General features: G+C 41.0%; 1 protein-coding gene across 1 annotated transcript in view; it reads right to left on the bottom strand.

The window, feature by feature from the left end:
* Nucleotides 1-12,582, bottom strand: part of LOC311530233 (uncharacterized protein) — a 128,330-nt gene that overhangs the window by 71,900 nt on the left and 43,848 nt on the right. The window contains exons 24-33 of the mRNA XM_084646698.1: nucleotides 11,106-11,276; nucleotides 9,715-9,828; nucleotides 7,488-7,616; nucleotides 6,279-6,347; nucleotides 4,747-4,838; nucleotides 3,784-3,904; nucleotides 2,876-2,993; nucleotides 2,532-2,623; nucleotides 1,351-1,529; nucleotides 5-80 (exon numbers count right to left, since the gene is read on the bottom strand). Of these exons, the coding sequence (XP_084502824.1) occupies nucleotides 5-80; nucleotides 1,351-1,529; nucleotides 2,532-2,623; nucleotides 2,876-2,993; nucleotides 3,784-3,904; nucleotides 4,747-4,838; nucleotides 6,279-6,347; nucleotides 7,488-7,616; nucleotides 9,715-9,828; nucleotides 11,106-11,276 (1,161 nt within the window). The remainder of the gene's footprint in view (nucleotides 1-4; nucleotides 81-1,350; nucleotides 1,530-2,531; nucleotides 2,624-2,875; nucleotides 2,994-3,783; nucleotides 3,905-4,746; nucleotides 4,839-6,278; nucleotides 6,348-7,487; nucleotides 7,617-9,714; nucleotides 9,829-11,105; nucleotides 11,277-12,582) is intronic.

Below are 12,582 nucleotides of genomic sequence, written 5' to 3'. Positions count from 1 at the left end.
TCACCTTTCGAGTTATCCCAGCAGATAATTTCCTAGTCACTTTGTTGACATGATCTTGAATTTCCAGAGCCTTTGCTATCCTGTGAGGAAGGAGAAAGAAAGGAAGTAAAATGAACATTTGGTTTTTTTTCCCCAACTCAACACTTTTTCCATTGTGCTGTCAGTCTCGGGTAAGAATGGACTCGGTTCCTCCAGTTTCTGGGGGCGGCTGGGCCCTGGGAGGAAGTCTCTTCCACAGAGAGTACAGGGGTGCTAAGAGGAGAGGTTAGTTTTCATTTCTCAGTAGGGACTCCTGATAGAATTTGCTTGGGATACACATCTTCTTGATGCCCCCTCTGCAACCAGCAATTCCCTATTATTTGGGCTTCTCAGCAGAACCCCCAGAGGTTTGCCCTTCCCTGACAGCTCCTCAGAATGACACAATGCTCTGCCCCCTCTGGTAATGGAGGGGTCCATTTCCCCTTTCTCCATCACTACTGGTGAAACTTTGGTCACTCTGTTTTAGCATTCTTCTTAGTTATTTTCCTGATGGTACCCACTAAAGAGGATTTGTTTTGGAGGTGCATTGTTTCTTTCCACAAAATGACTTTTTTTTTTTTGCATTTATTCTTTTCTCCTAAGCAAAGGCATCCAGAAAATGCTTACTTCCCCTTTTCCACAGGAGAATTCTTGTGGATCTATACTATGATGCTGAAAAAAATGGATACTGCAGTCACTGTGTTTCAGTTTTCTTAGATGCCCATAAACTTATCTGACTGTGTATTTTCACGCAATGAAGCTGACCCACTGAAGACCGTGAATCTTTCCAAAACTCACGTTCTGAAGTCTTTTCATAATCTCAAGAATCCTTCGGTTCTACTTCCCCCTGTCCAAAATTTTTCCGGAAAGTGTGCTAATTTTTTATTTTAAGCAATAAAATCATCAGAAACTAAACAAGAGAAGCTTTTCAAACAAGCTGTTCCTAACAGGATAGAATCTCTCTCTTAATCATTAGAATCATATTATTAGCAATATTAATAACAACAATCTATTATAAACCCTCTTCATCTTGCCTAGAGTGGACAGTACAGAATTGATTATCGCCCTAATTTCACTTTTTGGCACCAGACATTACAATCTAAAGTTTAGACACAGATACATCCAGCATTTAACACACACTAATTTTAATTCTAACTTATTCTAAATGAGAAAATCTGGGTGGCTTATTTTCTTGGCTAAATCATCAGAGGAAGACACTTGGGCAGTTTGACCGTGGAGCGTCTGGTTTTCAGCAAAATTCTACTTTCTCTCTGCTTTATAGTTCTAAGATATGAAACATGAATGGAAAACTTGATGCCTTTTACTACATACCGTTTGATCGTAACAGCAGCATCTTCTTTCCTCATCCCTTTCACAGCTGCATAAACCTCCAGATGTTGTTGCACAGTAAGGTTTGGCCAGAGAGGGCTCTCCTGAGGGCAGTGACCTAGAAAGCCAGTGGTGCTCTCTTGCAGTTGAGAGGCAGCGGCACCTTTCCCCTTCGTCAGCACCTGAACAAACAATCTCTTATTCTGCACTTGTGTAATCTTGTGATCGATAAATGTGAAGGGTTAAAATTACAGGGCGATTATGGGCTTTTCAGGCTTTATGAAGGGAGAATTACTGAGCAAGGGACTGATCTGCAACCTTTGCTTATCTGAGTAGTTTCATGGAGTACAGGTTGTAGGTCATTTTCCTGCTCGATAGGGTCTATGGCTGTAGTTGTTTGTTCTAGGTACTGTTACATGAACGACCCGTGAGAAATGCCAATAAAAAGCCTTACAAGACCATTTCCAGCATTAGCGAAAGTCCAAGATTCATTCCTGAAATGATTTACTTTTAATTTATTTTGAGGCAAATATAATTGGGGGTATGGATGGAGCGCATGCTTTCATTTCAAGTGTTCTGGCATTGGTTGGTCTACATAAATAGTGTTAATGTCGTTTTGTTCATTATTGCAAGTGACATGTTTTTATGTCAGTCACAATGACTGATGATAATTTTCATTAACGATTTTCAGAGCATGACGTGCTAGGCTACGGGCTAGATTCCAAACATCCTTTTGGGTCCTGCTTTGAGCAGGGGGTTGGACTAGATGACCTCCTGAGGTCTCTTCCAACCCTGATATTCTATGATTCTACAGCTACATCAGAGCCTGGGTGAGACTTGCAGCTTGTGGAGATGTACCCCCCACTAACTGTACTCAGGCTAGCTAGCTAAAAATAGAACTGGACTTCAGTGTAGACTGCACAAGCTGACTGATACCCCCTTTCCTCCCCGGGGTACATACTTATTTGGGCAGCCTGTGCTGAAGCATGTGACGTTGTTCTCTCTGCTATTTTTCACAAGCTAGCTAGAATACAGCTAGTGTGGGTATGTTTACACGAATTGCAAGTCACCCCCCGCCCCCGCAGTTGAAGAAGTAGCCTTTGTTTCCGTTAATGTATTGTTTAGGATTAGCAGTGGGTTTTTCACTCCGACCTGTATTTTAAAGTCTAACCCGTTTCACCTACCTGCCCAGCAGTCAGTGTTCTCTCTCCGGTAATCATATTGATGGTTGTGCTTTTACCAGCTCCGTTGGGTCCTAATAGTCCGAATACCTCTCCTAGAATGAATATGCATCAATTTTTAGTAAGACTCGCCCTTCCGGACAGAATGTCAGGCATATTCACCACGAAAGAACAAACAAACAAACGAGAAATCTTTTGCTCATACCTGTGATCAAATAACATTCATTAAAAATTCCATGAGGGCTGTCTAGAACTGAGATGTTCCAGTGAGTGAGTGGTCTATATATGTAACCTTCAAATCAGACAACCATCAAAATTATTATAGTAAAATACTCCTGGGTTCTAACCTTTTTTCACACAAAAAGAGACATTTTTAGTGGCCACTTTCTTCCTTTTCTTAAAAACCGAACTGGCTTTCTTGTCTTTATATTCCTTGCGCAGATCGTTGACAATGATAATTGGTTTCTAGGAAAGGAGCGAAATGAGAGAGAATTTATAAAGAACAAATCCCTCCCACTATCAAAGACAGTCTGGTTTTTCTCACTGTTGTGTGTGTCTTGCTGTATACAGGTTTTATTCAGAACACTTCCTTTGACTATTTTGTTGCTGCTGAAATGTGTTGAATTTTCATTGCTAAGAGGGGAGATAAAAGTTCGACAGTGGTGAAATCTACTAGACAGTCATGTTAATCCCATATAGCTTTTTACTATTTTAGGTAACTATATGGCTACCATTACCATAGTATCCATGTGCCTCACACTTTACACACAGCACCTCTTTACTGTTTTATAGGAAAGTACTGTTCTCTCCGTTTTACAGTTAAGGTCACAGAGGAAGTCTGTGTCACAGCAGGAAACTGAACTGGTTTCTGTGTCCCAGGCTAATGCCCTTTCCACTGGGCCATCTTTCCTGCCCATTCAGGTTAGCTATTATGCAGGCTGTATTATTAATTATTAGTTAAACTAAAAAAAAAAGAAACATGCTTGACATTGAAAGAGAAGAGGTCACAATCCTTATTCCAAAGATCACTCATTTTAGATTGCCCGAGAACAAAAGACAATTACATTCTATTTAAAAATTGTATTCTCAGTTCTGATGATATCTGTTAATGCCACTTGGAAAGCCAATTTCTACTTACAGTAGAAAAATATAAGGGGAGAAACACTGGATTTCCATATTGATGTTTATTTTTTCCCCAGTGGGTAATTTAGGAAGAGTAAAGAGACAGACAGAAAAGGGCAACTTGAAGTTTTACCTCTTCCTGATTTTCAGAAGCTATTGCTTCCCTAACTCTTGCCCTTTCAGCTTGCACATCCTCATCTTCTTCTTCTGGTTCTTCAGGATTTTGATGGTTGATCTCTTTCCTCGGGGGAATTCTACCGATCAAAGGAGTCAAACTCAGCATTATATCCTTTGTCCTAGTTCACAATTGATGTATTATGAGTAGAGCAAGACCGAATGGCTGTTTGGTTCAACACTTCTGCTTTTTATTATTTGCTATTTGGAAAGTCAAGCACACAAAAAGTTAAGAAATACCAGAATTAAGGTTGCCCATACAAACTTAATTCAGCCCTCTTGTTGCATATGGGTTATGACAGCCTTGACCAACATCAGTCATATAGTATGTCTGTGGAGGAGCCAGGAATAGAACCCAGCACTTGTGTGTCCCAGACCAATGGCTGAAATACAAGAGAACAACCTCTCTCTTCCTATAGTCCTTTGTCTTATTCACTGTCCATTCTGTGCCCTGTATGAGGCAGGGTTTGTTAAGAACAAATAGTACATGATCCTGTAGATAAAGATGGTATCAAAGTGCACCTGCAATCTATTTACTGGATTTTCCTAACCTTTGAATATGTGGCTTTGCAAACTTAACACCATTTCTCCTTGGGGCAGGGACTATATTTTTGTTTTGTGTTTGTATTGTGCCTAGTACATGGTCCATGACTGCGACTTGCAGGCATGACAATACAAATAAACAACAACATTGTGATTTCCCATTTTTCTAGCAAGAATACTTGGGAGGGGAGAATGTATCATGTGAAACTCTATGGAAACTATGCATGGATTTTTAAAAAAATCAAAGTTGCTAAATGTTTTGTGAAAAATTGAAAATATCAACTTTTTCTGTGGAAAAATGTATTGTCAAGAAAAGAGTGAGCGTGGTTGCTATGTAGGGCACACACGTGCTCATGGAAGGGCATGTGTGGGCACAAACCTAAAAATCGGATCCTCTCTCATAACTGCTCTTCCATATTTCACCTCCAGCCATCGAAGAAGAAAAATGAAAACTGCACAGTGGAGGTAAGGCTGAAAAAAAGAAGAAATAGTCAGCGTTGTAGAATGAAAATAGCAACGTTGTATTTGATATATTTTAATTACAGTTTAGGTAAAGTGCCTTAAAAGAGGGATTGGCTTCTCCTCATGAACTAGTTACCTCCTGAGCTGCTAACTGGCTATTTAATGTTAACTTAACATTAGGGGAATGTTAGGTTCACTTTATTAAGATTCTAATGTGAGAGATAATAGAAGAGTTTAATTCAGTTCTCCCTGTGTCTGCCTCTTATTTAATCTAGGTGTGTATTTATCCCATATTGATCACTCTGGCAGCCTGATCTGCCTCACTTCTTTATTCCTCTTATGGATCCATCATAGGTACTTCTCTGTCCCCACTTGCACGTAATCTGAGCATCTCCCAAATCTTCATGTATAAATGCCAAAATAAAACCCTCTTGCCCTGGGACTGGCAGGGCCCCAACTATAAGGCTACGTCTGATATGATCTAAAGAACAATTAAATGAAAATGTTTCAGTTTTAATAGTCCATATTAAAGTATTATCTTCCTGTTATTTAGCTGTGCGTATCCTAGGTTTTCTCCTCTAATGCTTCCCATTACTGGTAGCAATGGTGGTGGAACTGGCATAGGTCAGTTGCCAGTGTTTTAGCCTTCATGACATTGAACTCAACTCAGAGCAGGCCTAGACAACATGGGGGTATAACGTTAGTAATTACTGGCACCTTGTCTCAACTAGCTTTCTCACCATGGCTGCCACCGCTGGAGCACAACTGGTGGTAATAATGGAACAAAATATTACCATTTACTACATTTTCCCCCATATAAGAGTCTAGTCCATGTAGATGTAGTCTTCAGACTTGGGTTGAATTTTATGGACTCTGTTGGAGTCTACAGCATGTAAAATTGTATAAGAAGTTCATATTTGTATTAACTAATACTAATGCATAAAATGACAGGTAATGACAGATTACACTAGCAGAGAAATCACATGTTAACGCATAAGCACAAAGGCGAAAGGTAAGGCTGAGCTCACTGCATGATCTGGGGCTTATTTTGTTTTCCCTCGCCTGTTTCAGACGAGCACTATTATTATTTCTGAGTAATTGGGTGCTGTCAACTGCCTCCTCAAATCCAGGCAAAGTTCTATTCTGTATGGAATGAGTCTGATATTCTTGTCCCACTTTCTTATAGGTAAAAAGCCTCAAACAGTCCAGCCTTCTCTAATAAGGTGACAGATGAAGTCCTAGGTTTATGGACTAACTTCTCCTGCCAATGAACATTAGGCTACACTGGAAAACTCTCCATCTCAGTCCAACAGATATGACCGTGAAACATCTGTCACATTATGTATGTTTTGCTAGCTGCGGGGAATTATACAAATGCAATATATAGTCACCACATTAGAATGTGTGTCCTCTGCAAAATAATAATGCAATATTCAAATTGTTTCTTACTGCAAAGACAGATACGAATATGTCGCTCCAATTGCCAGTAAAACTGAAAGCCTCGTATTCTAAAAAAATCTGTGCGTGGAAAAAAAAATACATAAAGCTTTAATATAATACTATCTCGTTTTAAAAGAATGAAAACACAAGTCAGTAAATATTTCAGAAGCATGTGAACATTTCTTGTCATTTTACTCAAAATTCTTACATTAGCAAAGGGCAAATATAGATGCTGGAATCTGGGTGTCCTAATACTAGGAAATAGTTACACCCTCAAATACAGATATCTTCCGACTCTTCTCTCCAAGACTAATAGCTCTGTCAGATGCAAGAATTTTATCTCCCTAGCACCTCTGGGGAGAAGTGGGAACAATAAGGATTGCACAAAGCAATTCTCAAAATCCAACCCCTACGAGCAGTGGTTCTCAAACTTTTTTTTTCCCGCGAACCACTTGAAAATTGCTGAGGGTGTCGGCGGACCACTTAATGATCTTTCCAAATGTTGTTTGTACCATTAGCTAACTATTGTACAGCACTTTGGGTAAAAGCGCTATATCAAAAAAACCCTTAATAATAATTAACTTTTTTTGTTCTACATATAAAAGCACACAACTCATTTTTATATCAGTACCTTTCTGATGTGATGGATGTGCCCTCTCTCCCCCGCCACGGCAGCCCCCGAGCTGGGGCTGGGAAGGAGGGGAGTATCTCCCTCACCACAGCAGCCACATCGCTGAGGCTGGGAAGGAGGGCTGTCTCTCCCCTGCAGCCACAGCCCTGGACCTGGGGAAAGTCACCTCTTTCTCTGGCCGCCACACAAATTTCCCCCACACCCTCTTCTCACCCTGCTGCCTCCTCCCACCTATCCCCTATTTCCCGCAAGGGCACCACCTCACTTTAAATGTGCATCTTCTCCAGGGTCCAGCCAGCTAATTAGCAGAGCCACACCTACGCGGCTTCACTAATTAGGTTGGTGGCCCTTCATTCTCTTGTGTGCGGCTGCCCAGGCATGCACCTTAGAGGGAACTATCCGTGGACCACCTGAATGGAGCTCGTGGACCACAGTTTGAGAATCTCTGCCTTAGAGAAACCACAAAGCTCTTTGCAAGGGTGTTACTGCCAGCTTCCCATGGAGAAACCATGAGGTTTGTTTTGTTTTTCTAAAAAACTTAGCCAGTTATGCATCTAGTTTCTTCGTGACATAGTACGATAGTTTACCTTCTGAGACCGGATCACAACATCTATTAATGGATACACAGGAATCAAAATGGACAAGAAATAATGGAAAATTGTCTCTATGGAAGCAATCCGCATGATGGTATCAATAATGAAGATAAGCAGCGTTACCTAAAAAGATGCAAGAAAGTAACTTATACTAGATAAAAAAAAAAATCTTTGCTCACTGTTGCCAAGAATTGGATGACACTGCATTTTGGGTTATATGGTAAATACCACACAACTTACTTATTAGATGCTGAATACTAAATACAAAACACAAATATGAGAAAGGTTGATGGGAAGGACTCAGGGTAATGGGTTAGAGTTGGTGTTTGGGAGAAAAGAACATTTCTGTCACTCCACTGCCCTCTAGAGCATCCTTAGTTTTTACCCCCCAATACCTATTTGTCAGAAGCCATACTGCTAATCCTACACATTCCAAAATCATGAGTCAGGTCCTAAAAGATAATCAAGAACTTTTTAAAAATTGGATTCTTGTTATTTGCATTCTGTTTTTTGAGCTTGGGGGGCGTGTGTGTCACACTTCAACCTTTTCTCCACAACAGTGAGTGTTACACATTTATTTTGAATTAAAACAAACAGTCTCATGTGATCACATGACTCCAGGAGCTGGGACTTTAAGAAAACACACCAAATATTATGAAACTTCCAATAAAAATCAAAGGCATTGCCAGCACTGCATACATTGGCATATTCTGGTAGATAAAATACTGGGAAAGACCCTTCCATTAAGTTGCAGCATAATTAGCATGGAGGCAGTGAACATCTTAGCTTACTGATGTATTTATTTATTTATTTTTACCATGAGGCTTTTAGAGAGTTCAGAGTGACTATGCAGATATCTGTAAACAACAACATCACTTGGGGATCCTTTTCCCAATCTTGTAGAAAAATGACACGATGTTTGAACCTTTTTCGATCCAGAACTGCAGGATGTACAAACCAAAGATCTTCTCTAGGGCCTTTGCACCTCACGTCTAGCCTTGGCAGTACACGAAATCCTTACAAGGGTGTCTCTGGAAAGTTTATTTAGGTTGCAAGAGGCACCAAAAGAGTTGAGGTGTATTCTGCTACAGCTCAGTAGTCTGCAGACCAACCATAGAAGGATGTCTCAAGTCTAGATTTGGTCAGAATTTTTTTTTCCCCCCTGCTTCAAGTTTTCAGCAAAAAAATTAAAATATTCTGATTCTGAAATGCCTCCTGGGAGTCATAGTTCAGGTGCCTCATGCTCCCATTCTCTTCTGTAGATTGGGCTCCCTGGTCAGACTACATCTCTCATCATACAGCGAGGTCTCCCCTCTCGGCTAGGGGAGGTGGCTCACATGGCCATGGTGCATCATAGGAGCTGAAGTCTGACCAGGGAGCCTGGACCATAAGGAGAATGGAAGTATGAGGCACCGCAGCAGCATTTCAGAATCAAAATATTTCAGGTTTTAACCAAAGCTTTTTGATTTTCAGGCTTAATTCAAGATATAAAATTGTCTCTTATGAAATGTGTCGGTCATTATCTGCTACAAAAAATAGAAGTTTTCCCTGTAAAGCAGACCCTTTTCACACAAAAAGCACCAACTTTCCATCAAAAAGCAGTTTAGGCGGAGAATTTTGAGCCAGCCCTATTCAGGAAAGAAATCTGTTCATGAGGCAGCTCCGAGCCTCTGAAATAGTCAGTTAGGATCCTGCGTGGTACAGTTTCCCCAAGGCCAACTCTGTGGGGGATTTTTGTTGCTGTTATTTGGATTGTGGTTTACAAGATCTGGACGAAGAGAGATTTTCTAACAGACAAAGGTGGTCACAACAATAATACTTTGTATTTCCATTTGGAAAAACACACACACACACACACACACAAAGATTTTGCTTATGAGATTTCACCCTGTGCAAAATATTGGGCGGGGGAGGGGGAGGGAATCAGTTTTCAACCACAAAAAACATGGAGCAAGAGACAGTTGGGAATTCTGGGTAGGGGACTACAAACCACTTGAAACTAGAAAGGATTGGAGAGGATATTAAAGAAGAAAATGATGTGAATAATGCATCATAGTTAAAGGTACAGAGCTGTCCCTGTTATAAGATGACTGTCATTTTCTATTTCCTGGAGCTGCACAGGGTGTTTCCACTTCTATATCATCACCTGAACGCTCAAAAGCTTGAAATACAGTTTTATAAACTTTATAGCATGCGGTACATAATCTAGCCATTTGCTTACCGCTATGAGGATAAACGACCAAAAATCACAGCTGTTGCATCGCTTTCGAAATGTGAAGGCAATTAAATATACGAACAGGATCATAGAAATTCCATAGCCAGTAATACCGGTAAACTATAGAGAGGAAAGCTCTTATTAGGGGTAAGTGAACTGGTAGGAACAAATAAAACCTATCTGCACCACTTTAGTTCAATTTAAATGACAATAATACTGAGGATTAAGGGATAAAAAAACCCCTCCAATTAAGTGCAAAGTACTTTTATAAGGAGGCTAAGATTTATTATCTCCATTTTACAGAAGGGGAAACTCAGACACAATGCAGTGAAGAAGAGAAAATAGAGCAACAAATAATAAAAATGCCTAGCTCTTACATAGCCCTTTTCATCCGTGGACCTCAAAGCACTTCACAGTCTGTAATATATTTATCCTCACCACACCCCTGTGAGGCAGGGCAATGCTCTTATCCCCGGTGCACAGAGCGGGAGCTGAGGCGCAGAGAGACTGAGTGACTTTCCCAAGATCACAAGGATGTCTGTGGCAGAGCAGGAAACTGAATGCAGGTTTTCCATCTGCAAGGCTAGTGTCCTAACCACTAGACCATCTTTCCTCTCAAACAGCACAAAGATTTAAGCACCTGCGAATGTGATAGTGCTATCTGAACTGTTTAACAAGCAACCTGTGACCATTTACTTGTTGGGGACGTATTATGTTCCTCCTTGCTTTGATTATTATTGCTAGGGGGGAAAACCTGCTGCCCTGGATATAGTTCTGCTCTCAGACCTGGTTGTGTCCAGAATTTCACCCCTAAAATCAGCGAGCTTACTCTGGGTTTGCACCGGTGTAACTTAAAACAGAATCAGACAGTTTCCCTAGAATTGAAATTGCAATGCTGACTACAACTCCCAGAGGCATCAACTCTGGGAACACTTGTACATAATAGGAACTCATTGGAAAATCTCTTCTAGGTTCATCTTGCATTTTTCTTTTTACTAGGTGGGGGAGGAGAGAACAAGAGAAAATACAAAAGACCTTTTTCACAAACAGGAATCTCATTTCACTGTGAGAAATCCATTTTCTGCGTCTGGGGCAAATTCAGAATTCTTGCTGGCAGAAACGGCAACGTTTTGCCACGGATCGAATTTTAATCTTTCCATATGAATGCCCAGCAAAAAAATGGCCCCTTTGCCTTGCTCTGATCTATGGGTGCAGACACTTGAAGAGCGAACTGGCATAAATGATTACAATTTAAATGAATTCTGAAGCCAGGAGCTGACCGGCTTAATTGCTCCCCTTCCCTGGTGTAGAGAGAGGGGTAAACTTTATCTTCTGGATGTCCCTCTCTTGTTTTCAAAGGTGAATTATTTTTCAGCGATCTAAATAATCAGATTTACCAGGGCAAGAGCTTCACCGGCACTCTTAGAAATTCTGTAACTCAATGCAAAGATAACTCCAAACATTGAGAAGAGAAGAATCAAGTACAGGGGAATATCCACCAGAGCCTGCCCACACCAGTAGGCTGAAGGGAAGAGCCCAGAGACCCGCAGCTGGGAATGAGCTTTTATCTAGGAAAGGAAAGGAAAAAGAGAGGTTGTATTGTAGAGTTTTTAAAAACAACAACAGTCCTTCCAGTTAGTTGCCTTTATGTTCCAAACTGGCTCAGGGAAATAAAGGTACAAACAAATCTCCATTTCTTCTTCCTCTGTAGAGTTATCACAGGACTTTCCCCTTTCTCACTCTCTCTAGCTATTAGAAAAGGAGTACTCGTGGCACCTTAGAGAATACAGACTAACACGGCTGTTACTCTGAAACCCTGTCTCTAGCTATTGCCACTCTCTTCTTCTCCTCCTCCTCTTCACTGTCCACATGTCTGTTTTCCCTGCTTCTCTCTCTCCCACCCCATTTGTTTCTTCCTTCCTTCTTTAGTTGCTTCTTTTTCCTGTCTCCTTGCTTCTTGTCCCGATGGCAGTGGAAATATCTTAATAGCGTACCCTGAAATACTGGTTTTCATTTTTTATTCTTCATTAACCAGTGTCTAAAAATGTTAACAAGGTAGCTCCAGAACAAAGAGTCTTTCTATGATTGTCTGCATTCATTAAAGCAAATCCAGGGATGTTTCTCATGTCAGTTTAGATGAGCATGCTGTGTATAACAGGACAATAGAGTAGATGGATAAAGGGATACATCAGGGTGTCATGCGGGCAGATTTAATATTCCTTCAGTGTATTCTTCACTCATCAACAGAAACATTAATATTATACATTAATACATTATGTTATGACTGCCCCAAGGGTCGGTCCTGGGGCCGGTTTTATTCAATATCTTCATAAATGATCTGGAGGATGGTGTGGATTGCACTCTCAGCAAATTTGCGGATGATACTAAACTGGGAGGAGTGGTAGATACGCTGGAGGGGAGGGATAGGATACAGAAGGACCTAGACCAATTGGAAGATTGGGCCAAAAGGAATCTGATGAGGTTCAATAAGGATAAGTGCAGGGTCCTGCACTTAGGACGGAAGAACCCAATGCACAGCTACAGACTAGGGACCGAATGGTTAGGCAGCAGTTCTGCGGAAAAGGACCTAGGGGTGACAGTGGACGAGAAGCTGGATATGAGTCAGCAGTGTGCCCTTGTTGCCAAGAAGGCCAATGGCATTTTGGGATGTATAAGTAGGGGCATAGCGAGCAGATCGAGGGACGTGATCGTTCCCCTCTATTCGACATTGGTGAGGCCTCATCTGGAGTACTGTGTCCAGTTTTGGGCCCCACACTTCAAGAAGGATGTGGATAAATTGGAGAGAGTCCAGCGAAGGGCAACAAAAATGATTAGGGGACTGGAACACATGAGTTATGAGGAGAGGCTGAGGGA

This window comes from Lepidochelys olivacea, assembly GCF_965140295.1.
Source record: "Lepidochelys olivacea isolate rLepOli2 genome assembly, chromosome: 14".
Lineage (NCBI taxonomy): Eukaryota > Metazoa > Chordata > Testudines > Cheloniidae > Lepidochelys > Lepidochelys olivacea.
This window is presented reverse-complemented; position numbering and strand designations above follow the sequence as displayed.